This window comes from Tympanuchus pallidicinctus, unplaced genomic scaffold, assembly GCF_026119805.1.
Source record: "Tympanuchus pallidicinctus isolate F22 unplaced genomic scaffold, pur_lepc_1.0 scaffold39, whole genome shotgun sequence".
Lineage (NCBI taxonomy): Eukaryota > Metazoa > Chordata > Aves > Galliformes > Phasianidae > Tympanuchus > Tympanuchus pallidicinctus.
In genome coordinates, this window is record NW_026294757.1 from 344,014 (window position 1) to 370,113 (window position 26,100).

At 66.2% G+C, this 26,100-nt stretch overlaps 4 protein-coding genes across 5 annotated transcripts; all 4 read left to right on the forward strand.

Annotated features, from left to right (window-relative positions):
- Window positions 1-267: 267 nt before the first annotated feature.
- Window positions 268-3,298, forward strand: GHDC (GH3 domain containing). Of its 2 annotated transcripts, none has more exons than XM_052700187.1 (8): window positions 268-552; window positions 629-759; window positions 839-1,415; window positions 1,524-1,713; window positions 1,782-1,853; window positions 1,960-2,093; window positions 2,180-2,268; window positions 2,891-3,298. In XM_052700187.1, exons 1-8 carry the CDS (start codon window positions 300-302, stop codon window positions 3,005-3,007), a joined length of 1,563 nt encoding a protein of 520 aa, XP_052556147.1. In that variant the 5' UTR covers window positions 268-299; the 3' UTR covers window positions 3,008-3,298. The 2 variants fall into 2 exon arrangements, with proteins under 2 accessions (XP_052556147.1, XP_052556146.1); XM_052700186.1 differs by having other exon boundaries at window positions 2,570-3,008.
- A 1,390-nt stretch (window positions 3,299-4,688) lies between these two features.
- On the forward strand, window positions 4,689-15,460 carry LOC128089085 (inactive phospholipase C-like protein 2). The gene is made up of 6 exons (XM_052700155.1): window positions 4,689-4,883; window positions 9,582-12,068; window positions 12,169-12,372; window positions 12,572-12,647; window positions 14,265-14,374; window positions 14,603-15,460. The coding sequence occupies exons 1-6, from the start codon at window positions 4,704-4,706 to the stop codon at window positions 14,786-14,788; spliced, it is 3,243 nt and encodes a 1,080-aa protein (XP_052556115.1). The 5' UTR covers window positions 4,689-4,703; the 3' UTR covers window positions 14,789-15,460.
- Window positions 15,461-15,571: 111 nt separating this feature from the next.
- On the forward strand, window positions 15,572-16,963 carry HCRT (hypocretin neuropeptide precursor). Its single transcript, XM_052700157.1, has 2 exons — window positions 15,572-16,040; window positions 16,458-16,963. The coding sequence occupies exons 1-2, from the start codon at window positions 16,020-16,022 to the stop codon at window positions 16,881-16,883; spliced, it is 447 nt and encodes a 148-aa protein (XP_052556117.1). The 5' UTR covers window positions 15,572-16,019; the 3' UTR covers window positions 16,884-16,963.
- Window positions 16,964-17,265: 302 nt separating this feature from the next.
- KCNH4 (potassium voltage-gated channel subfamily H member 4) lies at window positions 17,266-26,072 on the forward strand. Its single transcript, XM_052700179.1, is given in 17 exon segments — window positions 17,266-17,429; window positions 19,909-20,142; window positions 20,238-20,369; window positions 20,619-20,746; window positions 21,410-21,653; window positions 21,762-21,919; window positions 22,104-22,311; window positions 22,433-22,627; window positions 22,760-22,959; window positions 23,205-23,454; window positions 23,539-24,014; window positions 24,016-24,222; window positions 24,426-24,476; window positions 24,549-24,838; window positions 24,924-25,030; window positions 25,130-25,699; window positions 25,702-26,072. Coding segments are annotated over 17 exon segments (3,621 nt in total). The 5' UTR covers window positions 17,266-17,353; the 3' UTR covers window positions 25,797-26,072.
- Window positions 26,073-26,100: the final 28 nt, after the last annotated feature.

The window sequence follows — 26,100 nt, forward strand, 5'->3', positions numbered from 1 at the left end:
GGGCTGCGTTTGTTGTCTATTTTTATTTGCGATTCGTTCCTCTGCTCGCATCGCCCCGTCGGGGCTGGGAAGGGGCGGCGTGGATTTTTAATGAAATACAGAAGGGAGAAAACGAAAATAAATCCTGCGCTCGGGCGCAGAGGCGGAGCCGCCCGGTGCTCATTTCCCGGGGCGGGGGGACAGCGGGCGGGCCCGGGCGCGCTCATTGCCCGTCATTTCTGCCGGAGCCGGAACAGCCGGCGGCGACCGGGGGGGGCCGGGCCGGGGGGAAGCGGGAGCGCGGCGGGGCGGGTGCGGAGATGGCGCCGGCCGCGCTCTCGGGGGCGCTGCTGTCCGCGATCTCCGGGCCGATGGTGGCCGCGGTCGTCGCGCTGTTGGTGGCTCTGTGCGTGGTGCTGCCCTCCGCCCCGCCGCTGCGGCACCGCCTGCTCCGCGCCGCGCTGCTGCGGGCCTCGGGGTGGCAGCGGCGCCGCCTGGAGCTGCAGAGCACCGACGTGCGGCACGGGCAGGAGCGGCGGCTGCGGCGGCTGCTGCCCCCCGGCGAGGCCCCGGGTGAGCGGGGCTGGGAGAGGAGAGCGGGCAGCGGGGGCTGCGGGGCGCCCTTCTGAGCCCCGCCTTCCGCTCGCAGGGTCCGAAGCGTTCCGGGAGCGTCACCCGCCGAGCACGTGTTGCAATGACGGGGAGCGAGCGGAGCCGCTGCCGCCGCTGAGCCTCTGGGCCGTGCTGCGGAGCTGCTGGAGAGCCGAGCCCGCGCTGCAGGTAGCCAAAGGCTGCGGGGAGCGCGGCGCGGGCGGTGCCCCGCGGCTTTGTTCTGCAGCCCCTCGATCTCTCCGCACAGGGGGTCCTGCTCTACCTGCACGCCTTGCACCGCACCTTCCCGCAGGCGCTGACGCTCCGCGGCACGGCCCTGCTGGGCTGGGCGCCCACCGCTCCCCGCACCCCGGGCTTCTGCCCGCTGCCCACGCTGTACTGCACGCCCCCCGAGGCCGCCGCCCTGCCCCTGCGCTCCGCAGCCCTGCGGGTGCAGCTGCTCTTCGCCCTGCAGACCCGTGCGCTGCGCGTGCTGGAGGCCCGGCTGCCCAACGAGCTGCATGACGCGCTGGCGGCACTGCGGGACGGCTGGGCAGAGCTGGCCCACGACCTGGCGCTGGGCACGCTGAGCCCCCAGCCCGGGCTGCCCGAGGTGGTGCGCGGTCGGCTGCAGGCGCTGCTGGTCCCCGACGGCACGCGGGCAGCAGAGCTGCGGGCTGAGTGTGAGAGGGGCTTCGAGGGCATCGTGCGGCGCCTGTGGCCGCAGCTGCAGGTGGTGGTGGTGGGGACGGTGCGCGGCGGGGAGCGGCTGTACTGCGATGCTCTGAGCCGGGCAGCCTGCGAGGGGCTGCCCCTGTACTGCCCCTGGTACAGGGTGGCAGGAGGTGAGTGCTGGGGGTGCAGCATCCCTCCCGCAGGGATCGATCTTCTCTCTGTGCCCTACAGAGAGGATGAGGAGAGTGGTCTGGAGCTCACAGCCGCTCTCTGCCCAGCTCTGCTCGGTGTCAACCTGTGGCCAAAAGAGCCCACGCCTCGCTTTGTGCTGTGCCCAGAGTGGGCATTTTGTGAGTTCCTGCCCTGCCCAGCCGAGGAGGAGGAGAAGCAGCGCACGGTGCTGCTGGGCGAGCTTTGGGAGGGACGCGAGTATACACTGATCCTCACCGCCCAGCCCAGGGAGTACAGGTGCTCTGCTGTGGGACTACGGGGGCTGTGCACCCCTCCCCAGCCTCATGCCCTCACTGCCCACACAGGTGCCGTGCCGGAGAGGTGCTGCAGGTGACCGGCTTTCATAAGCAGTGCCCTGTGGTGGAGCCCGTGCGCAGGTGAGGTCACCCCAGCCCTGTGGCCCTTACCTTTAGGCAGGCTGTGGGGATGCACGGTGCTGCTGGCACCCCCAGTGCAGGCTCTCCAGCCCTGCTGTGCCCGCAGGGAGAGCCAAACGCTGAGTGTGCGTGGCGAGAGCATCCCTGAGGAGCAGTTCTGCCGCAGCCTGTGCCGTGCCGTGGGCATGTGGCCGGGTGCCCGCCTCATGGACTACATCTGCGTGGAGAGCACCTTGCTGGGTGAGCATCCCCAAAGCGTTCCTGTCACCCGCCTCCAAGAGCTGGTGGCTGCGGGTGGCCGTGACGTGCTGGTGGCGCCACCACAGGTGCCTTCTCAGGGGCCGGTGCCCCCCATTACGAGGTATTCGTGGAGCTGCGGGGCCTGCGGGACCTGTCGGAGGGGCAACGCCACAAGGTAAGGCGGTTTGGGGTTTGCCGATGGCAGGCAGGGTGCAGATCTGCTGCGCGCTCCCTGCCCGCCCCGCCGCCACGCGGTGGCAGTGCTCACCGGCAGCGGGATTCCTCCGGGATTGCTTTGCTGATGTGCTGAGCGGGAGCACCGCGAACAGGGAAGGCTTTTGGCGAAAGGGCTTCTTCCCTGTCTGGTATCAGAGCAGGGGCTCTGGGTAGCTCTGGGTTTTGGGGGGTGGCAGCTGCTCCATAGGGAAAGCAGAGTTTTGGGATGCGCGCTGGCAGCTCCCCCTCCCTGTCTGCAGCTGGACCACTGCCTGCAGGAGGATTTCCCCATCTACAAATCGTTCCGCTTCAAGGGCAGCATCGGGCCCCTGCGCCTGCACCTGGTTGGGGCCGGGGCCTTCGCGCGGCTGCGGGAGGCCATGGGCCGCCCCGCCCCCATGCCGCGGGTGCTGCGGGAGGAGCGGCTGCTGGCCGTCATCCAGGGCACCGTTATCTCCTAAGGGCAGCGCTGGGCTTGCTTGGTGTCACCCACCGGGCACCGAGTGGGACTGGGGTGAGGGCACCCGATGGAGCCGGCAGAGCGTGACCGTGGCTCTTCTTAGGGCTCGCTTTGGGCACAGGGAGGGACTGTGGCTGCAGGTGGGCACCCTCTGGGCCTTTCTGGATGTGCCTTAGCCAAAGATTGGCCCCATCAAGTGCCACCAGACGCGGGGCAGCGGTGCCTGTGCCTTCCCTGAGGGTCCCTTGGGGGTTTGCAGCCGGTGGCCACCACAGGAGAACAGCAGAAACCTCCCTCGCAGTGGGGAGCCCGGGGCTCTGCAGCTTTGTGTCCCCTGGCACGGATGCCCTGCGTGCTGGCAGCGGGGACGGCTGCCCCTCCGCAGCCCCAGCACGCGTCTGGTGGTTCGGAAGCAATCAGCTCCAGCAGGGGCTTTTTAACGTAAAAAACAAAGAGGAAAAAATAAAAAACAGATGCAAAATAAAAGAGGATTAACTCTCGAATATAAATAAAGGACAGCGCTCTGGGATTGATTTTTTTTTTTTTAATTTTTAATCCTCATTAGGAGATTTGTTGATGACAACCCTGACTGTTCTGATGAGAAGTTGGCCTTTGTTATCTGCTCGCCTCAGTCCTGGGGAGGGGTCAGCCATGAATATTTAAGCAGCTCAGCGTTTGTCTGGGACTCTGGCAGTGTCTGGGGCCGTTGATGCCTTTGAGGCACAAACTACCAGGTGGGGGGGGGGGGAAGCTGGTCCTTTCCCTGCTTGTTAAGGTTTATTTTAAGGGCTACTGAGCCGTGGCGCTCAAAGAGCCTGCTGTGCACACAGCTGTTACCAGGGTGGGGGCAAGCAAGGCCGCTTGTCTTAAAGAAGGCAGGCATGAAGCATCCCTGCAGTGCAGCCACTGCCTCCTGCCAGGGTAGAAATGGTGTGGAGGGCCCTTCCCTGCCATGCCATGCTGGAAATAAGCCTGGAGCAAAATTCCTGTTGCAAGCAGGGAAGAAATTGTGTGATGGGGAGGGTTTGGGGACCCTGAATATCCTGACGGTGAGACACGGGGGCTGGGCCAGGGTGTGTCAGCTGTGCTCAGCGCTGTCAGGGCTGGGCATTACTGGAGGGCAGAGTTGGTGGGTGCTGGATAAAGGCCTGAGGTGAAGCAGCTCTGTGCGCTGCTCCCAGCCCTGTAGTGCAAACATCCGTGACCTGAACATAGCCTGGGAGCCCCGTGGTCATCGCATCCCGCTGCTGTGCCATGCATGCCCACAGCCCTTCCCCAGAGCCCCACTGTGCCCCACAGCAAAAACTTGAGCTCTCTGTTTAGACAAGCAGAGAGTGGGCTGGGTGCAGGCGCCAGGCTGTGGAGCGTGAGGGCGATTTGAGCAGGATGCAGGCAAGTTTTGGGTACAGACTGCAGGGTGTGGGCTGTGTTTGGGTACCAGGCTGCAGGATGCCTCAGTGCAGGGTGCAAGGCGGTTGCAGCAAGATGTAGGGTGTGAGGTTGATCCGAGTCCCAGGCTGCAGGATGCCAGTCTGGGTTTGAGCACAGCACGCAGGATGCCAAGCTGCTAGCATGCTTTGGGTGCCAGGCTGCAAGGTGCCGGTTGGGGTCGTGTGCTGAGGTGCGGGTACCAGGATGCAGGGTGCGGGTTTGGCCGGGGTCCCGGCGGTCTGGGGCGGCACCAAAGCCGTGCACTGCGGCGCCGAGCGGAGGCTCAAAGGTGCCGGTACCGCTGCGCGGCCGCGCCGTCACCGCGCGCCGCGGCAGCCCGGGGCGGAGGGGGGGCGCGCCGTCCCCGCCCTCGGCCCCGGCCCGTCCCCTCCTCCCGGCCGCGCCGCCTCCCTCCCGCTCCGCCACTGAGCCAGCAGCGGCGGCGGGCACAGGCACCGGGGCGCCCGGGGCCCCGCGGCGGCCGCTGCTGTGGTGCCGCGGGGATGGCGGAGGGGCCCCGGAGCGCCCCGCCGCCCGGCTCGCCCCGCCCCGCCGCGCCGCTGCCCAACGGGCCCCGCGGCGGCGGTGGCGGCAGCCCCGGTTCGGGCTCGGGGAGCAGCAGCCGCGAGGATTCGGCGGAGCGGAGCCCCGCGCCCGCCGCGCCCCGTGCGAGCATCATGAAGGTGAGAGCCCGTGCTCCGGCCCGACCCCCCGCTTCCTCGCGGTTCCCCCCCCCCGGCGGAGCCGCCGTCGTCGTTCGCCCCCTCCCCGGGCTCCGGGCGGCACCTGCGAGGGACTCGGTACTGAGGAGCGCCTCGGTGGGCCGAGCCCAGCCGATAGGAGCGGTTGTGCGCCGGTTGCTGCCGCCTCTGCTGTCCCCCGAGAACCCCCGGACCGGGGTCCGCCGTGCCTCCGGGTGGTGGCAGAGCGGCGGCGGGGAGCTGAGACCTCCCTCCCGGTGCACGGCCGGACCCGGGCATCGCTGCCATCAGCGCTGGCACCGGGTCCCTCGCTCTACCTGCCGCCGGGGTCCCCCAAGGGCAAACCCGGCTCAGGCTTTGTGCGCTTCCCGGGCCAGGCCCCTGCTCTGTGCCTCCGGGAATTGCACCGGCCATCCCCTGCTCGTGAGTCCCCTGCGTGACCGTGCTGCCCCAGTGCTGGCACTGCATGTCAGCATCTCCCCAGCCTGCAGGAGGGCACCCATGGGTCTGGCTGCTCCTGACCCTTGAGCATCCTCTGAGCTCCCTCCTGCAAAAACGTTGAGCCTCAGGCCCAGTTCCTGCCACCTCTGCAAGAGCTGAGCTGCAGCTGGACAGGGACACGGGGGGCTCTGGGCCAAAGGGGTTCCCTGAGCTCCCAAAGGGCAGTGGGTCACGTGTGTGATTTTTCTAAAGCAGCCCCCCTAATTGTGCTTACGTCGGCGTTGCTCACTGACACAATAGGTCGTGTCCGCCCGGGACCGCCTCCCCGCTCCTGGCAGCCTATTTTAAGCCGGCAGAGCTCCGGTCCTATTAATACCTTGTGTGGGGGCTGTTCCGTGCTGCCTGCCCTCCTGCCCCAGCAACCCAGGCTTTGGGGACCTCCTGCACTCTGCTGCCCGTTACCAGGATGGTGAAGATGCCTCCCCAGGCTACGTGGCACCTCAAGGGCTGTGCGCTCATGGTTTTCCCAGGGGACCTCATGAGGTCCCCAGTCCCTCCTGAAGCCCCCGCTCTGTCTGCTCCCCATAGGGATGAGCGGGAGTGCATGTGGCTGCTTCACCTCTCTTTGCCTCTTTGCTGCACGCAGCCCCGGTGCTGCTGTGCGTCACCACAGGGTTTGGCCTTTGGTGAAGGTCAGGTGGCGGCGAGCCAGTGCTGGAGAGGGCACTGCTGATGGAGGAGGTCAGCCTGGGACGGCACCCCCAGCCCCTCCTGGTCTGCCACATGGCTCTGGGTCCCTGCAGGCCTGGTATTTCCCCGATGCTGGAGGGCTGCAGGTTCTGATCTCTGTGCAGTGCTGGGTCCTGCAGTCCTGAGATCCTCAGGCTGAGCCCCAGGCACCACATGGGCTGAGGCCTTCGTTTGGGTGAATCTGGTGGGGATGCTGGGTGGGCGCGCTGCTGAAAGAACACACAGGCATTTGCTGCTTGCACTCCTCTGCTATTCTGTGTTTGGAGATGGTGATCCTGCCTGTGTGCCCAGGGAGGCTCTTATGTCCACAGGCAGGAAAGGGGAACGGAGCGCACCTCTGCCATTTAGCAGCAGGGACCATTGCTCAGGTTTGGTCCAGGCTCATGGGGAACTGCTGCCTCTCCAAACCCCATCCCGGTCCGTGTGCATCACCGTGTCTGTGTCTCTGTGGTCAGGTTCTGGGGAGCAGCTGCCTGGCCCCAAATCCCCTGAGGATGCTGAGGCTGTTCTGGGGCTCTGTATGTCACAGCCAGCCTGGCCCCCCCTGGCTGCAGTTCGGGCAGAGGGCACCCATTAATTGTGGGCTGCAGGCAGACCCTGCCTGATGACTACGTGGAAGCATTTGTGGGAAGAGTTGTGGGCTGTTATTCTATGGGATTTCCAGAAAAGGTTGGAGTAGTGAATCTGAAAGTAGAGTCAGTGTCCATGCTGGGAGCCCGGGGCTGGCTGTGCTGAATCAGTTGGCCCCGTGCAGCGATGGGAGCGCAGCTGTGTGGGGACGCAGCAGGGAGGGCAGTGTCCCCGTGTCCTCCTGGAGGAGCTGCTCCCTGCTTCTTCCCTGAGTTGGGAGCAGAAAGTTTTTGTGAGCTGGGAAGATGCTGAAGGCGGGTGCTGGGCCCATTCCTTCCCACTGCAGGCAGTGACCCTTCCCAGCACCCTGCTGTCCGTCCCCTCCCTCACTGTGAGCTCTGGAGCAATGCCATCGCTCTGCGTGGGGCCCGGGCTCCACAGCCCCTCACTGGGAAGTGGCAGCTGGTGCAGCAGGGGGTGGATGTGTCACTCGGTCTTCTTGGCAGGGAACAGAGGAGTGGAGAAGAGCCCTGGCTGTGCCTGGCCTCCTGCTGCCTCTGCTGCTGGCTGCCCACACCTCACTCGTGCTGCCCAGCCTGGGCCAGGGTAGCAGGGTGAAGATGGGACGCAGCACACGGCTACGGATGTGTCACAGCCCCGTTAGACCCAGAACAGCAGTGTCACCAAACGCAGTCCTGCTGGATCAAGGTGTCCTGCTCCCCTCCACTGGGCAGCAGAGCTATGGCTCCTTCCGGTGCTCCTCAGCCCCAGAGGCTTTTGGTTCCTCTGCGTCCCACTGTTATGTGCCGTTGCACTGCTGGAGATTCCCCCGAGGATAACGGGAAGGGAGCAGCAGCTGAGCGGCTCCGTGACCTGATGGGCCCGGCCCTGCACTCATTTAGCCGGGTAAGGAGCGGGGTCACGTGGCACCTGAGATTAGGATTGCTGTGCTTGCCAGGGCACTAATCACCGCAGGTAATTAGCTAAAGTGCGGCTTAGCACACACTGCAGAGCCGGGCAGGGCGTGGGGAGATGGGTTTGGACGTGCTGTCCATGCCCGGCTGGGTGCCGGCAGTCAGCATTGCGGTCAGCGTCGCCGTGGGCTCGGAGGTTGGTCGGCTGCGCGGCTGCGATGCGCCCCGTGCTGGAGCTCTGCCCCGCCGCTGGGATTCTCCGTGCTCCCCGCAGGCGGTGGCGGGGCTCTCCCGGCCGCAGCACCGCGTCCTCCCACCCACGCTGCTGACCTACTTTGTACCTTCGGAGCTCTGCCCGTCCCGCCGCTGCCCGCGCCCGGCCAAGCGCTGGACACGGAGCAGCGCATCCCAGCTCGGCCGGCTGAACGCGCCGGAGCACCGCGCTGCTAGGAGCAGCGGCTTCGCTCTCCACGTGCGTGAGGCCGGCGGACAGCAGAGGGGCGAGGCCGGCGGCAGCGGGGTGTGGATGCACGAAGCTGCAGCGAGCACCGGGAGGTGCTGAGCGGCGCGTGCCCTGTGCGCACCGAGGGCTCTCCTGAGCCCGTGCAGGGGCTGCGTCCGCTGCCAGCTGTGGGTGAGGGCTGCTCCGGAGCAGCTGGAGGCAGGTCCCGGCAGCTGCTGGGTGCACGCGGGCCCCCCGCCCCGCGTTTCCTTTCCGGATGGATTTCCTGTTTTCTGCGCTGGGGCCCGGTGTAGGGGTGGGGCGCGCACCGGGCTGGGTGTGGGTCTGCAGGGCCTTGCAGCTCTGGCCCCGGCACGGCAACGAAGCTGCGCTCCCGGCTGCCGACGGGGCCACCTGCAAGTGGGGGCCGGGGTCTGGAGCTGCGGGGTTCTCAGATTGCTGCTCACAGGAAGCATCCTGACAGTGGTGTAGACGCTCAGCCCTTCCCGTGAGCCTGATGCCAAGCACTCCATGCCCAGCACTGAGGCTCAGCTTTGGGCTGAGCATCTCAGCAGGATGCCCTTTGTGAGCATCCTCTCCCTGCTTGGGCAAGCTGAGCTGGGTCCTTAGATGTTCCCGTGGCTTCTACCTCTGATCCAGCAGCGTCCAGCTAGCTCTGGCATAGGAATGGTGATAAGTGTGTTTTTTCCCCTTCTTTGGGGCATCATTTCCCATTCGCCCTTGGCTGGAGCTGGCTATCTTGTCCTGATTGTCTTTGGTCAGGGCTGCCTGGACCCATAGAGCCAAATCCAGACCTTTTAGAATGAAACACTGCGGTGTGCATGCCTGGGCTGCCAGCCTGTGCTGCAGCAGCTCTGCCATGGAGATGTGAAAGCTCTTGAAGTGCTGGAGGAGACACTCCGTTGTCCACAAACCCTGGCAGCTGGGAAGAGCCTGCATGTGCCAGAGATACCACCAGATTAGAGGTGACTCACCATAATCTTGAAGAAGGGGATTAAATCTCCCTGCTGCACTACTTAATGAAATCTATCCCATAATATGCTCCCAGCCCTGCTGTTCCCCATCCCATCCCCCTTCACTTCAACCCATTGGCGGTAGGGTTTTCTCTTCCCCACCCTGGGGAACTGCTTCCCGCATTGCCTGGGGTTGGTGCCTGGGGGTGCAGGGCACAGTGGGTACAGGGGGGTCCTGCCAGGACCTTTCTCTTCCAGCATCCAGCAGACCCGGGGAGAACCTGTGCACGGCTTTACCCCTGGGGGTGAGCAAGCGGTGGGGCAGGATCCGGCTCAGGGCCGGGAGCAGGAAGGAAGGAAGGAAGGAATGCAGAGTTAAAATAAGCCTGGCAGTGGGGGGAGGCCCCAGCTGGAGCAAACTCCTGACCTCCTGGGCCAGGGGAGAGGGTCCAATGAGTCCAGAGGGCTTTGTATGGCACGGAGCTCCTGGGACCCCTGCCTATGCTTCAGGGCTGGGGTGGGAGCCTGGGGGACGGGGAGTGCGTGGTGCCTTGCCCTGATGGCTCTGCTCCTTCTGCCATCCCGGCAGGACGGCTCCCGGCAGCGGCCCATGCAGAAGAAGACGGTGTCCTTCAGCACGATGCCCAACGACCGGAAGATAAACAGTGCAGCTGCCTGCATCTCCTTCATGCTGGAGGGCTGTGAGCTGAAGAAGGTGCGCTCCAACTCCCGTATGTACAGCCGCTTCTTTGTGCTGGACGCCGACATGCGCTCCGTGCGCTGGGAGCCTTCCAAGAAGGACTCAGAGAAGGCCAAGATTGAGATCAAATCGGTGAAGGAGGTGCGCGTGGGCAAGAAAACGCCCATCCTGCGCAGCAATGGCCTCTCTGACCAGTTCCCCGATGAGTGCGCCTTCTCCATCATCTATGGAGACAACTACGAGTCCCTGGACCTGGTGGCCAGCTCAGCCGACGTGGTGAGCGCCTGGGTGATGGGGCTGCGGTACCTGCTGTCCTATGGGAAGCACACGCCCGAGGCCCTGGGGTCCGGCCACCCCAGCCTGCGCACCTCCTGGATCTCCTCCGTCTTCGAGCTCGCTGACCTGGAGAAGTCCGGCCGCATCCCCGTGTCCCGCGCCGTGCAGCTCATCAAGGCGCTCAACCCCGGCATGAAGGTGTCCACCATTGAGCTGAAGTTCAAGGAGCTGCAGAAGGCCAGCGAGCGTCCCGGCACCGAGGTGGCCTGCGACCTGTTTGTGGAGGCATACTGCGAGCTCTGCACCCGGCCCGAGATCTTCTTCCTGCTGGTGCAGTTCTCCAGCAACAAGGAGTACCTGGGCCTGAAGGACCTGCTGACGTTCCTGGAGGTGGAGCAGGGCATGGAGGGCGTCACGGAGGAGAAGTGCTTGGAGATCGTCAGCAAGTACGAGCCCTCCAAAGAGGGCCGGGAGAAGGGCTACCTGGCCATCGACGGCTTCACCCGCTACCTGCTCTCCTCCGAATGCTCCATCTTCGACCCACAGCACCGCCGTGTGTGCCAGGACATGGCGCAGCCTCTCTCCCACTACTACATCAGCTCTGCCCACAGCGCCTGCCTGCTGGAGGACAACTTCTGGGGCCGCTCGGACATCAGCGGATACGTCAGCGCGCTGGGGCTGGGCTGCCGCAGCATCGAGCTGGTGCTGTGGGACGGCCCCGACGGGGAGCCCGTGGTCTACACCAGCCCCTCGGCCGCCTCCTGCGTGCCCTTCCGCTCCGTGGTGGGGCTGATCGACCAGCACGCCTTCACCGCCTCCGCCTACCCGCTGATCCTCTGCCTGGTGGTGCGCTGCTCTGCCGCCCAGCAGCGCCTGGCCGCCCAGTGCCTGCGCAAGACGCTGGGCGAGAAGCTCTACCTGGAGCCGCCCGACCCCGCCGCCTCCTACCTGCCCTCCCCGGAGCGGCTCAAGGGCCGCATCCTGATCAAGGGCAAGAAGCTGCCGCCCGGCTGCGAGGACAGCGAGGGGGAGGTGTCGGACGACGAGGAAGGCCGGGAGCTGGCGCGGAGGCTGGGCCAGGAGGACCGCGAGGCGGCCGAAGGGGGGGCCCCGCGGCGCGTGCGGCTCAGCCGTGAGCTCTCGGAGCTGGTGAGCCTCTGCCAGGCCGTCCCCTTCCAGGACTTCGAGAGCTCGCGGCGCGGGCAGCGCTACTGGGAGATGTGCTCCTTCAGCGAGGTGGAGGCGGGTCGCTTCGCCAACGAGTGCCCGGCCGAGCTGGTGAGCTACAACAAGCGCTTCCTCTCCCGCGTCTACCCCAGCCCCATGCGCATCGATGCCAGCAACATGAACCCGCAGGACTTCTGGAAGTGCGGCTGCCAGATGGTGGCCATGAACTACCAGACGCCGGGGCTGATGATGGACCTCAACGCGGGCTGGTTCCGGCAGAACGGGGCTTGCGGTTACGTCCTCCGCCCCGCCATCATGCGGGAGGAGGTCTCCTACTTCAGTGCCAACGCCAAGGACTCCCTGCCCGGGGTGCCCGCACAGCTCCTGCACCTCAAAGTCATCAGCGGGCAGAACCTGCCCAAGCCAAAGGGCTCGGGGGCCAAGGGGGAGGTGGTGGAGCCCTACGTCTGCGCTGAGATCCACGGCATCCCAGCCGACTGCGCGGAGCACCGCACCAAGACGGCCCTGCAGAGCGGGGACAACCCCGTCTTCGATGAGAGCCTGGAGTTCCAGATCAACCTGCCCGAGCTGGCTGTGCTGCGCTTCGTCGTGCTGGATGATGACTACATCGGGGACGAGTTCATTGCGCAGTACACCATCCCCTTCGAGTGCCTGCAGCCTGGCTACCGCCACGTCCCGCTCCAGTCGCTGTCTGGGGAGCCCCTGCCCCACGCCACCCTCTTTGTGCACGTGGCCATCACCGACCGCCGCGGGGGGGGCAAGGGGCACCGCCGGGGGCTGGCAGGGCGCCGGGGCCGCCGGGTACGCGAGTATACATCCACCAAAGCCACCGGCATCAAGGCCATCGATGAGGTCTTCCGGACGGCCACTCAGCCCCTGCGGGAGGCCACCGACCTGCGGGAGAACGTGCAGGTACTGGAGCCACACGGCACCGTGGGGTCTGGGGAGGTGGTGCTGGGCTGCGGGTGCTGGGGTGCTCCTGGCCCGGCCCGACGCTGCTCTCTGCCCGCAGAACGCGCTGGTCTCCTTCAAGGAGCTGTGCGGCCTGACGCCCGCCGCCAACATGAAGCAGTGCATCCTGACGGTGGCTGCGTGGCTGCTGCACAGTGACAGTGTGCCCAGCGTCACCCTCAACCTGGCTGAGCAGTACCCCCCCATGGAGGCACAGGGCCCCATCCCCGACCTGCTGCGCAAGGTCCTCACTGCCTACGAGACGGTAAGTTCTGGGTCTGGGTGCTCTGGGGTCCGTCCTGCTCCAAGGTGTTTGCCTGCAGCCCTGTGCACCGGGGAGTCCCAGGATGGGTCCCGTCCTGGAGGGGGGAGGGCTGGCTGGGAGGTGCTCTGCAGGCATGGGGTGTAGGGAGCACAGAGGGCTCAGGGCTGCGCAGCTCCTCTCACTGCCCCTCTTTCCTCAGATGATCCAGACCAGCCGGACGCTGATCGAGTCTGCTGACGCAGTGCACAGCAAACTCATCCAGGCGCAGCAGGCAGGTGGGTCTGGGGGTGCTGAGTGCACAGTGCTGTGTGCAGTGTGCTGCGCCTCCTGGGGATGCTGTCCCCACAGGGATCTTCAGAACAGCACCAGGCTGTGCGCAGAGTGCGCTGGCATTTCAGTCTGTGCGTTGCACGCCTGCAGTGCACAGCAGAGGATGAGTGGTGTGGGCATCGGTGCTCTGGGGCAGCACCTGGCTGGCTCGGGAGAGAGGCTTGTTGGGGCAGCCCAGGGCTCAGCTCTTTGGCCTTCCCACATCCTGGCCTTGCTGCGAGGAGTGGTGCAGGGATCTGCCCAGAGCCCGCAGTGAGGGAGCACTGCTGGGGCCGGGGGGCTGTGGGGGGCTGGGAGGGAGCGCACGGAGCGGAGGAGGCTGATGAGGAAGCAGAGAAGAGTCATTAGCTGCCAAACGCCGGAGTATAATTAGCATCAGAAATAACAGACTGAGGCTGACGGTAGAAGTGGCAACTGAATGTTATGACTTAAAAGACACATGGCTGAACCCACGCAGACAGGTGCTGCTGGCTGCCTTATCCGGGCCCGGGACCCATCCTGCCCCAGGCACCACTGCCCCGCTCCCAGCACCATGCTGCTGGTAGGCGCTAACGGGTAACGCCAAGGTCCTGTGTGCTGTAGAGGCTGCTGTGGCTGCTCCGTGGGACTGCTGGCCACAGGACTGTGTGGGGGCACCCTGTAGGGCTGGGGGTGTTCTGGGCACCGTAGGGGACAAGGAGGAGAGGGTCCGTGCTGTGCAACCCCTGCCAGTGCCAGCTGCTGCCAGCAGCCCTATTTGTTCTTTGGCTTGGCTGCATGGCAGCCCAGAAACCTCCCCAGGCATTTGGCTTTGAGCTCTGTTGCTGCTGTCAGTGATGAGGAGCACAGCAGGGGGGCTGGAGGTGCGGGCTGGGGGGGGCTCTGCATCTCCTGCACCGCGTTGGCTGTGGGAGCCCTCTGCTGTGCTGCAGAAGTGAGCAGTGCCCCGTGTCCCTTGTCCTCCCTGGGGGCAGAGGTCTGGGGTGTGCTGACCCCTACACTGGGGGCCTGCAGCCATGACCTCTGTGCCTGAGTGCTGCTCCCTGCGTTCACCCCACGGTGCCATGGTTGAGCCACAGCAGTACAGGCGCTGTGGGGTCTGGGGGTGCCGGCGGTGGGGCTGGGGGTGTGGGGAGGTGTGAGCTGATTGGCAGCGTGTGGGTGAGCAGGCCTGTGTGGGAGCCCTCGTGTGGGCCCAGAGCCAGTGCTGCGTCAGGGAGGGGTAAATTTAGCACCTGCTCACAAGGACATCATGTGCAGTGTGGGGGCACATGCTCCAGCATGGGGGGGAGGGGGGGTAACTGCTCCTCTCTGAGCCCCTCTGGGTGAGCTGTGGTATGGAGGGGCTGTGCCTCTGCCTGGGGTCACTGCAGCCCATCCCAATCCTGTGGGCTTTGGGATCCAAATTCAACAAGGGATGGGGGTGAGGCGGCGGGGGCTGTGTTGGGTCATCATTCCTTACTGGGAGGGGGCTGCTGAGGCTGACCACGAGGTTCTCAGCTGGGTGATGGACGCCCCGTCCCCTGTGGCAATGGCTGTCCCCCCACGCATCGTGGAGCTGAGCAGAGCTCTGTGTGCCACAGGTATGGACTTCCACAAGGAGCTGCACCGCATCGAGGCCAAGGAGGGGCTGCGGGGACGGAAGCTGCAGAAAGCACTGGAGAGCTTTGCCTGGAACATCACCGTCCTGAAGGTGAGAGGAGCACGCTGTGCCTCTGTCCCCTCTGCTGCTGACCCTGCTGGTGTGCAGGGAAGCGGAACCAGCATTGAGGGGATGCTCCAGAAGCGTGGGCTGGTTGTGGTCCACGATAATCCTGAGCCCAGCACATCCCTGTGCTGCGTGGTGTGGCCGTGCAGTGGAGGTGGCACAGAGGGACTCAGCAACGTGGCTGCATTCCCTGATGTCTTCTCCCCCCGGCAGGGCCAGGCTGACCTTCTCAAGCATGCCAAGGCGGAGGCGCTGGACAACCTCTGGCAGATCCACAACGCCGGGCAGTCCTGTGGCATCGGCAGGAACGGTTTGGCCTCGCCGGAGCCGTCCCGGCTGCGCGCACCACTGGAGCCCATCCCTGAGGCAGAAGGAGGCAGCGATGCCGCGTCCTGCTGACCCCGGCCTGGGGCTCAGGCAGCCCCCATGGAGCAGCCTCTGCTGCAGGAACAGGAACTACAGGAGCCTGTGTCACGGTTGGGGATGGCAATGGGCAGGGTGCTGAGGGGCTGCAGTGGTGCCAACAGTCATCAATCTGCCTGCAGACACTGCAGGGCATTGGGGGGCCCCACTCCTGTCTGCTCCCTCCAGCTTCCCAGGCCTCTTCCATCTGCTTCCAGAGCGGGTGCTGTGCTGTGGGACCGGTGGGTTGGACTGCTGGCACCTGGCTGTGTGCATGCACCCCCAGCCTGCTGTGCCACCAGCCCTGTAAGAACTGCCCCTCTGTGGGCTCTGGCTGTCAGGGCTGCAGATTCTGCCTTTGCCAGCCCTGGAGACTGCCTGCATGGCTGGAAGGGGTCTGACCGACCAACTGTCCCTTCTCCCAGGGTTTTCCCAGGTGTCCTCGGGCCCCTGCTGTGCAGAGGGGCTGGGAAGGCACCTGTAGGGAAGCTGGCAATGGGTCGGGGGCAGTGGGACCACTGCAGAGCGGGGCTGCCGGGGGCTGTGTCCTCTGGCGTCAGGGAGCTCGTCCTGGGCTCGTCCCCTGAGTGAGCTCACCGCGGTGTGGGCTGTGGGTCAGGGGTGGTCTGGGGCTGCGGAGCACTCTGTTTATAAAGTGTGTGAGACCCACGCCGTGCGCTGCTGTCCCTCTCGGGGCTGGGGTCACCGAATGAGACGGGTGGCAGTGGCGGTGAGGGCACCATCCTTCTGCCGGTTCCATTTGCACCTTCCCCGCACGTCAGCGCAGCACGCAGCCGGCGGCTGCCCGGCGCCCCTTTGTTCGAGCGGTAATTAGCCTAATGGGGCCACGCGGAGCTGACCCGAGAGCTGCCGTTGTTGGGAGCGGTTGGCGCTTCCCCCGGCGCTGACCTTCACGCGGCTTTGTGGGGCTGCGGGTCCCTCGGGTAATTATGGCTTCATTAGTGCCACGCACCCCGGTCCCGCGCTGCACCCACATAATACAGAGCCACAAATGAGGGGAAAGGCCTGACCGGTTTCCGAGCTACCGACAACAAAGACCACGCATCTCCCAGAGACCGGACGGTATTTTTGGCAGCGCTATTGTGCGGGGCCGGGGGCTGGGGGGGGCCGCCCCTATAAAGCCCCGGTGTGCGGCTCAGGGCTGCGTTCCTCAGCCCCAGCAGGACATGCGCCAGCGCCGCTCGGCCACCTGAAGACACCCAGAAGGATGGAGGTGCCCAACACCAAGGTGGGGCTGGGGGTGGTCAGGGGCACTGCTGGGGTCTTGTGGGCCGGTTCCCCGGTGAACGGAGGTCGGGGGGCTCAGCCCTGCCTGGGTTCCCTGCGGGACGCACGCAGCACCGTGCTTTGGCACGAGCCAAGTGTGGCTGCTCCCGCTGCTCCTCCGCAGCACTCGGTGACGAGGGGAGGGTGCAGGCTGCGTGCCGGCGCAGGTAAGTCCTGATGAAGATATCTGCAGCCAACTCCTGCTCACAGTGTGGTTTCTGGGCTGGGATGGCGGGGCAGGAGCGAATCTCCTTGGGGTCCCCTCCCTCCCCGATGTGCCCCGGAGAGGCGATGCTGCGGGTGCTGCGGCAGCGGAGACGAGCGGGCAGCCTGCAGGGGGGGAGCTGAGCCCTGTACCAACGCGGCCGTTGTCTGGCAGCTGCAGCGATCCGCCTGCCTGCTGCTGCTGCTGCTGCTGCTCTGCTCCCTGGCCGGGGCCCGGCAGAGCCTGCCCGAGTGTTGCCGGCAGAAAACCTGCTCCTGCCGTATCTACGACCTCCTGCACGGCATGGGCAACCACGCCGCCGGCATCCTCACGCTGGGCAAGAGGAAGAGCATCCCGCCGGCATTCCAGAGCCGGCTGTACCGCCTGCTGCACGGCTCCGGCAACCACGCGGCGGGTATCCTCACCATGGGCAAACGTGAGGAGAGCCCAGGCACCGCCTGCCGCGACGCGCCGAGCTGCGCTGCGGGCACTCAGCCGACGGTGACCCCGAGGGGCGCTGCTGCCAGCCCCAGGGAGTGCCAGGAGCACGCCGAGAAGGACCTGACCAAGGGCAGGGGAGCGGCGAAGAGCTTTTACTGAGATGGGCTGCGGGGCGGGGAGGGGTCCGCGGGGGGGTCAGTGCAAATAGCACTTTTAAATACCTGCCTGTGGCCCCGGCCAAGGCTCGGCACACTTGGCCTTTTACAATAAACGGTAGCCCGATGTCAGCCGGCTCCGCCTCGTCCCTGCAGGGGCCCGGAGGCACGGCTCTGCCGCGGGGCTGCGGTCCCGCTGCCGGCCCCGGCCCGAGGGTGGATCCCGCCCCTCCCGGGGGGCCGTTGCCTCCCGGAGCAGCGGGTACCGAGCGGGACCCGGCGCGGCGCCTCCCGGGGCAGAGCCGCGCGCAGCCGAGCAGCCGCCGGTGCCCGCCGGTGCCGACACCCCTCCGGTGCCCGGGGCGGGGCTGGGGGCGGAGCCGAAGCCCAGGGCGGGCCGGGCCGAGCCGGGATTACCCGCGCCGTTGGGGCAGCACCGGCTCCGCAGCCCAGGGCGGGCGGCCCGGAGGGACGATGCCGGTGATGAAGGGTCTGCTGGCTCCGCAGAACACCTTCCTGGACACCATCGCCACCCGCTTCGATGGCACACGTAGGGCTGCGCCCCGGGACCGCGGCGGGGGGCGGGCAGGGAGAGGCGGAGCCCCTCGGGGCGGCATCGGAGCCCCCGGGGCTGGGCGGTTCGCGCGGACCCCAAGCTGTCTGTCCCTCAACCCGGCTCAATCTCCCCCTCCACGCGCAGCCGGCCGGGAGCGTTCTGTTGTCCCGTTCCCCGCTGTCGGTGCGCCGGGAGGATCCCGGCTCCGCTCAGCATCAGCGACAGAACGAAGGCGGGGCTGACGGGGGTCTCCGCGCCCCTCCTGCACTGATTGCCGTCCCCGGGAGGGCGCGCGAGAGGCGGCCCCGGTTCAGGGCTCGCCGTGCGGAGAGCAGCGCCCTGCTCTGCCCCAGCCCCAAATTCCCGGTGTGCCAGCAGCAGCCGTATCTGGAGCCCCCTAGGGATGGATGGGAGCAGGGAGTTGGGTGCTACCCTGGGAACCCCCGGCGCTGCGGGATGCCATGGGATGGCCACGCAGCACAGCGCCTGCCTGCTGTACCCGTGGCACATGGCATTCTGGCCACCAATGTGGTTTGGAGCTCCACAGCCCCGCTGTTGCACGGCGCCGGCTGTCGATCCCCACCTCCTGGAGTGTAGGTGATGGGCTGGGTTCTGCCTGCAGCGAGGGCATCTCATTTGCTTGCAGCCAGCACTGGGCGATCTTAAAGGTCCCTTCCAGCCCAAGCCATTGCATGGAGCTGCGTCCCTGGGAGATGTGGGCACTGGCAGCAGTGTGCTATGGCAGAGTGTGGAGCAGAGCCCAGCAGTGCCTATTCTGGAGCCAATTCCTGCAGCTGGAGGTGCTGGAGTAGCCCAGGAGCTGGGTTCCTCCCTGTCTCCATGCCCCTGTGCTGGGGCCAGGACAGATTGAAGCCCCGGCACGTTGGAGAGGGGATTATGTGGGGATGCAACATGCCAGCTTCCGGCAGTATTGGCACCGTGCAGCCACTCAGGAATGGGCTGTGACCATAGCCAGCCCCACGCCTCCCCAGAATCTTTCAGGCCTCCCAGGATTTCCATCTCTTGCTGTGCTGGGACTGCTCTGATGATGCTTGGAGCCAGGAGCATGCCCACACTGAGAGTTTGCCCCACAGAGCAAGGGTGAGCAACAGCACCCTGCCTTCGATGGCTTGAACCTGCCCTACGGGTGCTTTTAAACAGTGTCTGGCTTTGTGGGTTCGATGAGTCTCTTATCGGCTTTATCTGCCATGGAGAGGGGCTTTAGCTGCAGTGATACGTGGCACGACTTAACCCTGCCTCTCCCACACAGCTGCTGCCTCATAGGCCCTGCATTGCTCGTCCAGGCACAGCGGGGCTGCAGTCCCCTTTGTGGCTGTGCTGCTCCCCAGTGAGAGCCTTTTTTTTCCTTTCTAATAACACACCCTGGACACCATAGTAATCCCGGCTCCCCAGAGCAAAAATCTGGCCTTAGTCACAGCTATTTTTGCTTCTCCAAGCTAATCCGGGGTTGAGCTGTACTGTGGTGGCCCCGCTGCACCTCCCATCGCACCAGGGCTGTGTGTGGCTCCCTGCTGCCCTTGCCCAGGCTGCTCTGTCCTGGCATGGCTTTGCACTGTAATCTGCTGTGGGCCTCCCTCCCCTGTGCTGTGAAATGGGAAGGTGATGTTTTTCTGGGTGCTGGCGGTGTGGAATGCAGGGATGCTGGGCTGCGACCCTCGGGCTTGAGACTGCATCCGGATGGTGGCCCCCGTTCTGCCCTCGTTGTGAATGCAGACCCTGCTGGCCGTGCATCCCACTTCCTTGCTGCCCTTGTGCACACCCTTCCCTGGGCTAAAGCACAAAGCCATCTGGCTGGCTGGCACAGAGCCTCTGGCCAGCGTGTGCAGCCCTGCTGATAGAGCCCAGCCCAGGCCTGTCCTGCAGGGCAGGGGTGGTGCTGGCAGGCAGCGAGCGTTGCGGTGCTGTGGCAGCCAAGAACACTGCATTTCTACACGCCTCTATCCTTCCCTGGCTTGGAGTGGGCTCAGGGCTTGGTGGCATCGCTCCCACCTCTCTGCTGGGCGGGGGGCTGCAGGGGCTGGCACTGCCTGTCCTCATTGACTGTCCCCTGCTAAGCTCCACACCCAGCAGGGAGGTGGGAGCAGCAGATGGTGAGGGGGAGGCGCGGATCACCTCGTGTGGGATCGTGGCTCGTTGCAGGGAGAGCCAGGGGCTGCAGGGAGCTCCTTCCCCTCACGGTGTGGTGGGGCTGGGCTGGGGTCCTGCCTGCGGCTGGGGCCTGTGGGGTGGCAGAGCAGGGGGGGCCCACCATTGGGATCTCCCCACGCAGGGCCCAGCATGGGCTGTGTTTCCCCATGGCTCTGCTGGCGCTGGGTGAGTGCGGGGCGTGCAGCCACCTGCTGTGCGTCCCCCGGTGCAGACGGTGACGTGTGGCCACTGCTCTGCTGGGGAGGAGAGGGGGTGCCCCCTAGAACAGCCCCGAGCCCTCAGGGGCTGCTGTGTCTCCTTTCAGACAGCAATTTCATCCTGGCCAACGCTCAGGTCCGCCGTGGTTTCCCCATTGTCTACTGCTCTGATGGTTTCTGCGACCTGACCGGCTTTGCCCGCACCGAGGTGATGCAGAAGAACTGCAGCTGCCGCTTCCTCTGCGGGGCTGAGACCAGCGAGCCCGTCCTGCAGCGCATCGAGAAGGTGCTGGAGGGCAAGCAGGAGCAGCAGGCCGAGGTCTGCTTCTACAAGAAGGGTGGTGAGTGGCACAGGCGCGGGGCCCTGTGGGCAGCTCTGGACAGAACTCAGCCCTCGGAGGGGCTTCCTGCCCATCCTTTCCTCTCCTCCACGCAGGAGCTGCGTTCTGGTGTCTGGTGGACATCATGCCCATCAAGAACGAGAAGGGGGAGGTGGTGCTCTTCCTTGTCTCCTTCAAGGACATCACAGAGAGCCGGGGCAAGAGCCATCCAAGCGACAGGAAGGAGGGTGAGCCGTAGTGGTGGGGGTGGGGATGGGATTCGAGGCTCACAGCCGTGTGTGCGATGGACATGTGCTGGGGGGGTCCCAGCTCCAGTTGCTCCTGCCTGGCGTTGCGTCCCATCTCAGTGCACTCAGAGAGACCCCGGGACCTCTCCGAGCTCCGAGTGACTCCCAGGGGAGGGGGATGGGAGAAATGGGGCTCATTTCCACAGCTCTGGGGAGTGGTCCCGCTAAACCAGCGCATCATCTCTGCAGAGAAGCAGAGGAGCAAGAAACCTGGCAGCTCACACCTGCGGGCGGCACGGCGGCAGGGCAGGACGGTGCTGCACCGGCTCAGCAGCCAGTTTGCACGGCGGGACCGTGGTGAGATGAAAATCAATCGGGTAAGGAGCCGAGTGCACGTGGAGCCTGGCATTGCAGGGCGCTCTCCCCGCGCCATGCTCCTCGCTGTCCCCCAAGGCACAGAAATGCAGGCAGCTGCACCATGGTCTGATACAAAGGTTGCTGGTAGGCAGCAGAGCAGAGGATTCTGTGGGGAAAGCAGAGCTTTTGGCAGCTCTTGCATGTTGACTCTTTTCTGTGTGAGCTGTGGGGAAGCCCAGGTGCCCCAGGGAGTGCCGTTACCAGGCACTGGGTGCGTGAGCAGTGGTTTCCAGCAGCAGCACGCTGTGCCGGCCTGCTGCAGGGATGTGGGTGCAGCCAGCAGTGCTGAGCCTGGGAGGAAAGGGGCAGGAGAGACGGCAGTGCCATCAGTGCCAGTGCAGAGGCTGGGGGGGGCTCTGCCCACTGCACGTGAATTTGCACGTGGGGCTGTTCAAGGCAGCAGCTGGCACCGACAGTGGGTTGCTGTTAACAGCATGAGTGCAATATCAATTTATGGCAGCAACCAGTTACTCTGCCCGGCTTTGGGGTGATCGCAGTGCAGACTGTGTGCAATGTGCCCCACCGGACAGCCGTGTCCATCACCACGACATTGGGTCCTTGGGCATCCCAGGAAAGGGGGCCTGCAAAGTGGGACCATTCCTGTGCCACCTCTGCTCCCTCAGAACGTGTTTGAGAACAAACCCTCCATCCCTGAGTACAAAGTGGCCTCGGTGCAGAAAGCCCACTTCATCCTGCTGCACTACAGCATCTTCAAGGCCCTCTGGGACTGGCTGATCCTGGTGGCCACTTTCTACGTGGCTGTCACCGTCCCCTACAACGTCTGCTTCACCAGCACAGAGGACAGCCTCTCTGCCGCGCGCAGCACCATCGTCAGTGACATCGCGGTGGAGATGCTCTTCATCCTGGGTAGGTCTGCGCACCTTCCTTGGGCACGAGGATGTCCTCGGCTGGGACCCAGCCCAGCCCCCCGGCTGCAGTGGGGCACTGAGGGCCGCCGTGCTCCCCCTGGGGCAGACATCATCCTGAATTTCCGAACGACGTACGTGAGCCACTCAGGCCAGGTGGTGTACGAGCCCCACTCCATCTGCATCCATTACGTGGCCACCTGGTTCTTCGTGGACCTGATTGCTGCGCTGCCCTTCGACCTGCTCTACATCTTCAACGTGACTGTGGTGAGGGTGGGGAGAGGGGCTCTACGGCTGCACGGCGGGGGGGGCACCCAGCCCATTCTATAGCCCACGAGCCTCCTGCCGTCGTGGGGAGCGGTGGAGGGTCTCTGCCCCAGAGGGAGGCGGGGGGGTCCTCCCCAGCCCTTCCTGCAGCTTTGCCAGATTCACCCTCCTGCCTGCTCCTCAGACCTCGCTGGTGCATTTGCTGAAGACGGTGCGCCTGCTGCGGCTGCTGCGGCTGCTGCAGAAGTTGGACCGGTACTCGCAGTACAGCGCCATGGTGCTGACGCTGCTCATGTCTGTATTTGCGCTGCTGGCCCACTGGATGGCGTGCATCTGGTACGTCATCGGCCGCAAGGAGATGGAGAGCAACGACCCGCTGACCTGGGACATCGGTAAGTGCGGGCACGGAACTTCTGGCCGGCTCCTCCTGCAGAGTGCAGCCGGGGCAGGGCTGCGGCTGCGCTGAGCGTGGCTGCCGCGTGGTGAGCACTGACCCTGAGCTGTGCTTGGCAGGCTGGCTGCACGAGCTGGGCAAGAGGCTGGAGGCTCCCTACATCAACAACTCAGCGGGGGGGCCCTCCATCCGCAGCGCCTACATCGCCTCCCTCTACTTCACCCTCAGCAGCCTGACCAGCGTGGGCTTCGGCAACGTCTGCGCCAACACGGATGCCGAGAAGATCTTCTCCATCTGCACCATGCTCATTGGCGGTGAGGCGGGTAGCCGGCGGGAGGAGATGGGGTTGTGACTGCATGGCTGCAGCCTTCAGCCCCACGGTGCCACTGAGCACAGCCCACCCTGGCCCTGCCCCCCCTGGGCTGACACTGCCTCCCGGTCCCCAGCGCTGATGCACGCCGTGGTCTTTGGCAACGTCACAGCCATCATCCAGCGCATGTACTCGCGCCGCTCGCTCTACCACACCCGCATGAAGGACCTCAAGGACTTCATCCGCGTGCACCGCCTGCCCCAGCAGCTCAAGCAGAGGATGCTGGAGTACTTCCAGACCACCTGGTCCGTGAACAACGGCATAGATGCTAACGAGGTAGGACGGTTCGGCAGGGCCGGCCCTTCCTCTCTCCTCCTGCTCCGAGGGCAGTGACAGGAGTGCAGGCGCGTGCGTGTGCACACGTCCATGTGCTGCTGCTGGAGGGAGCAGAGCTGTGCACAGGAGCGGGGCGGCCTGTCCTGAGCTGTCTGAGTTTGCCGTGCAGAGAGGTCCCGCCAACGCTCGCAGCCCACAGGGCGCAGGGATGCTCCATTCCCCCATGCCAGCTCCTCTCTCCCCAGCTGCTGCGCGACTTCCCTGACGAGCTCCGTGCCGACGTGGCCATGCACCTGAACAAGGACATCCTGCAGCTGCCCATCTTCGAGACCGCCAGCCGAGGCTGCTTGCGGTCGCTCTCGCTGCACATCAAGACGTCGTTCTGTGCGCCGGGCGAGTACCTGCTGCGGCAAGGCGACGCACTGCAGGCCGACTACTTCGTCTGCTCCGGCTCCCTCGAGGTGCTGAGGGACAGCGTGGTGTTGGCCATCCTGGGTGAGGGCCGCCCCCACAGCGCGTTGCTGCCCGCCCGCTATGGGGCTGGCACCGCCATAGCCGCTGCCCCATCCCCTCCTGCAGGCAAAGGGGATCTGATCGGCGCCGACCTGGCCGGCAGGGACCCGGTGATCAAAACCAACGCGGACGTGAAAGCGCTGACCTACTGCGACCTGCAGTACATCGGGCTGCGGGGGCTGCGCGAGGTGCTGCGGCTCTACCCGGAGTACGCCAGCAAGTTCGCAGCTGACATCCACCAGGACCTCACCTTCAACCTGCGGGAGGGCAGCGAGATGGAGGTGGGTGCGTGTCCCCCCCTGCAGGCCCTTTCTCGTCCTCGCGTCCCCAGAGCCGGGAGCAGGGCTGGGGCTCTGCGTGGCCGGGATGGGGAGTTCGTCTGCTCGGTTCTCGCGCTCCCGAGGCTCCGCGGCTCTGCCGCCCCGTGCAGGTACGTCCCGGCGGCTTTCCTCAGCTCAGGAAGGAGGTGGGGGGAAGGCAGCCTGGACGCGGCCCCCCCGCAGGAGGCGGCCGAGTGGAGTCGTGCTGCCAAGGGGGTCCTCTTGCCCACCGCCTCCCCCCTTCCTGGCTCCGGAGCAGTGGAGGCTGCGCCGTGTGTCCCCCGACACACACCGCCCCCTGGGCAGGGCGGAAGGTCGCTCCGTGCACCGAAGAGCTTTGTCCCTCACCAGGGACAGTTGTGAACAAACCGAGGCGGATGCAAGCAAAGCGCGTTGTGTCCTGCAGGAGCCCCGTGCTGCCCGTGGGAAGGTGATGTCCTGACAGTGGGGTCTGGGGCCCAGCACAGCACTGAGAGCAGGAGAGGACAGGCGTGGGCTGCGAGCCCCGTAGCCTGGCACGGAGCTGCGGAACTGCAGTTTGGGGCCGGCTTTCGGGCTGCCCGGGGGCGCCGAGGGCTGCGGCCCGATGCGGGTACAGCTCCGCCCGCTGACGTCTCCAAATCTCTCTCTCAGGGGCTCGGCCGTTTCGCCCGCTCTCCGCGCCTCTCGCAAGCTGCGTCACAGGTTCGTGCTGTCGGGTGTGGGGAGCCGCGAGGGTGCGGGGAGCAGCGCTGACCCCTCCGTCCACGCCCGCAGCCCCGCTCGGAAAGCGGCCCCGGCCCGGAGCAGCTTCTCCCCTGCATCGCAGAGGACGAGGAAGAGGCGGATGAGGTCTTCCAGCGATCGCCCCCCGCCGTCACCCCCCGCGAACCGCTGCTGCCCCCACGTAGCAGCTCCACGCGACTCCCCGGCGCTCCTCGCGGAGACGAGCGCGGCATCCCCACGGCGCGGCCCCGGGGAGAGGCGGGGGGCGGCGGGGGCCGGAGGGCGGCTCGTCTCCTCGGCCCCTCCCTGAACGCCAATGGACCCCCCGAGCTCAGCCCCAGGTAAGGCCGAGGGCTGCACGTGTACGGGAGGAGGCGGAGGCGGACACGGCGAGGACGAAGTTCGGTCCTCACTGCCCCCCTGCAGAGTGGCGGACGGAATCGAGGACGACGGGGGAACCCGGGAGGTGCGAACCTTCTGCTTCGGCGCGGCCACTCGGCTGCAGGGCGCGCCCAGGGGCTCCCCGCCACCAGGTACGGCCGTGCCAAATGGGGGGGGGGGGGGGGGCGGGGGAGTGGAGGGGAAGAAGGGAAGCGAGGGGATCCCAGCGACGTGCGGTATCTTCTCGGCAGGGACTGCGGAACGCGGCCCGGCGCTGGCGGCGGAGGTGGAGGCGGCGGAGCGCAGCATCGTGCGGCTGAGCCGGGAGGTGCGGGGCCGCCCGGGAGTGCGGGGCCCACCCGCCCCGTTGGGGCTCACAACTTTCCGTCCCCGTTGCAGGTCGCCCACCTCAACCGCGAGGTTTCTCAGCTCGGCCGGGAGCTGCAGCGCGTGCTGGAGCTGCTCCAGGGCCGCCCGCCGCCCCCCGCGTGCCCTCGTCGTCCGCCCGGAGCCTCGTCGCCGCCGCCACGGCCCCCGCCGGCCCTCACCGCCTCCCGGGGCTCAACCCCCTCCCGCAGCCGCTCTGTTCCCGCAGCCTCCGGCGCCCCGGGGCTGGGCACGGAGGCACCGCGCCCGCCGTCCCCCGCAGCCCCGCAGCCCGCGCCGCGCCCGCCCCGTCCCGTCCCGCAGTCCCCGACCCCGCCGCCCGCGGTGCCGCCGCGTTTCGCCCAATCCTTCCCGGGCTGCTCGGCCCGCGCCCGCCCGCAGCCCCGCTCCGGTTCCGCCAGCGCCCGCTGAGCCGCGGGAGGGTGGAGGGACGGGGACCCCCCCGACTCCGGAGACGCATACGGCACGCGGTGCGGGCCCGGGTTCGCGTCGCTCCCGGCCGCTCTGCACGGATTTTGGTACCGGTTTTGATACTCTCCTCGCCCACGGGGCTTTTTGTAAACCCACCCCCCGGGGCCGCACACCTCTCGTGCCCGGTGTTGGGCGCCGGCCGCCACCCGGGGCGATGCGGGGCCGCTGCGAGCGGGGCTCGGGGGGATGGTGGCACCCCGGACCGATGCCGTGAAGGACCAGCGCTGCCCCCCGGGCGCTGTCCGTTGTTCTGTGCACCGGGTCGGCATTGCCCCTCTCCTCTCTGCGCCCCTCCGGACCGCACAGACGGAACGGGAAATAAAAGTTCTATTTTTACATCTTCGGGGCTGCGCTGCCGGGGGGA

Excerpts from the sequence above, each read along its gene's own strand:
- GHDC (XM_052700186.1), top strand. The coding sequence starts at position 300 with ATGGCGCCGGCCGCGCTCTCGGGGGCGCTGCTGTCCGCGATCTCCGGG. Across the intron at positions 1,714-1,781 it reads GCCCAGCCCAGGGAGTACAG|GTGCCGTGCCGGAGAGGTGC; the intron begins GTGCTCTGCTGT and ends CTGCCCACACAG. Across the intron at positions 1,854-1,959 it reads GTGGTGGAGCCCGTGCGCAG|GGAGAGCCAAACGCTGAGTG; the intron begins GTGAGGTCACCC and ends CTGTGCCCGCAG.
- LOC128089085 (XM_052700155.1), top strand. The coding sequence starts at position 4,704 with ATGGCGGAGGGGCCCCGGAGCGCCCCGCCGCCCGGCTCGCCCCGCCCC. Across the intron at positions 12,069-12,168 it reads ACCTGCGGGAGAACGTGCAG|AACGCGCTGGTCTCCTTCAA; the intron begins GTACTGGAGCCA and ends CTCTGCCCGCAG. Across the intron at positions 14,375-14,602 it reads GGAACATCACCGTCCTGAAG|GGCCAGGCTGACCTTCTCAA; the intron begins GTGAGAGGAGCA and ends TCCCCCCGGCAG.
- HCRT (XM_052700157.1), top strand. The coding sequence starts at position 16,020 with ATGGAGGTGCCCAACACCAAG. Across the intron at positions 16,041-16,457 it reads TGGAGGTGCCCAACACCAAG|CTGCAGCGATCCGCCTGCCT; the intron begins GTGGGGCTGGGG and ends GTTGTCTGGCAG.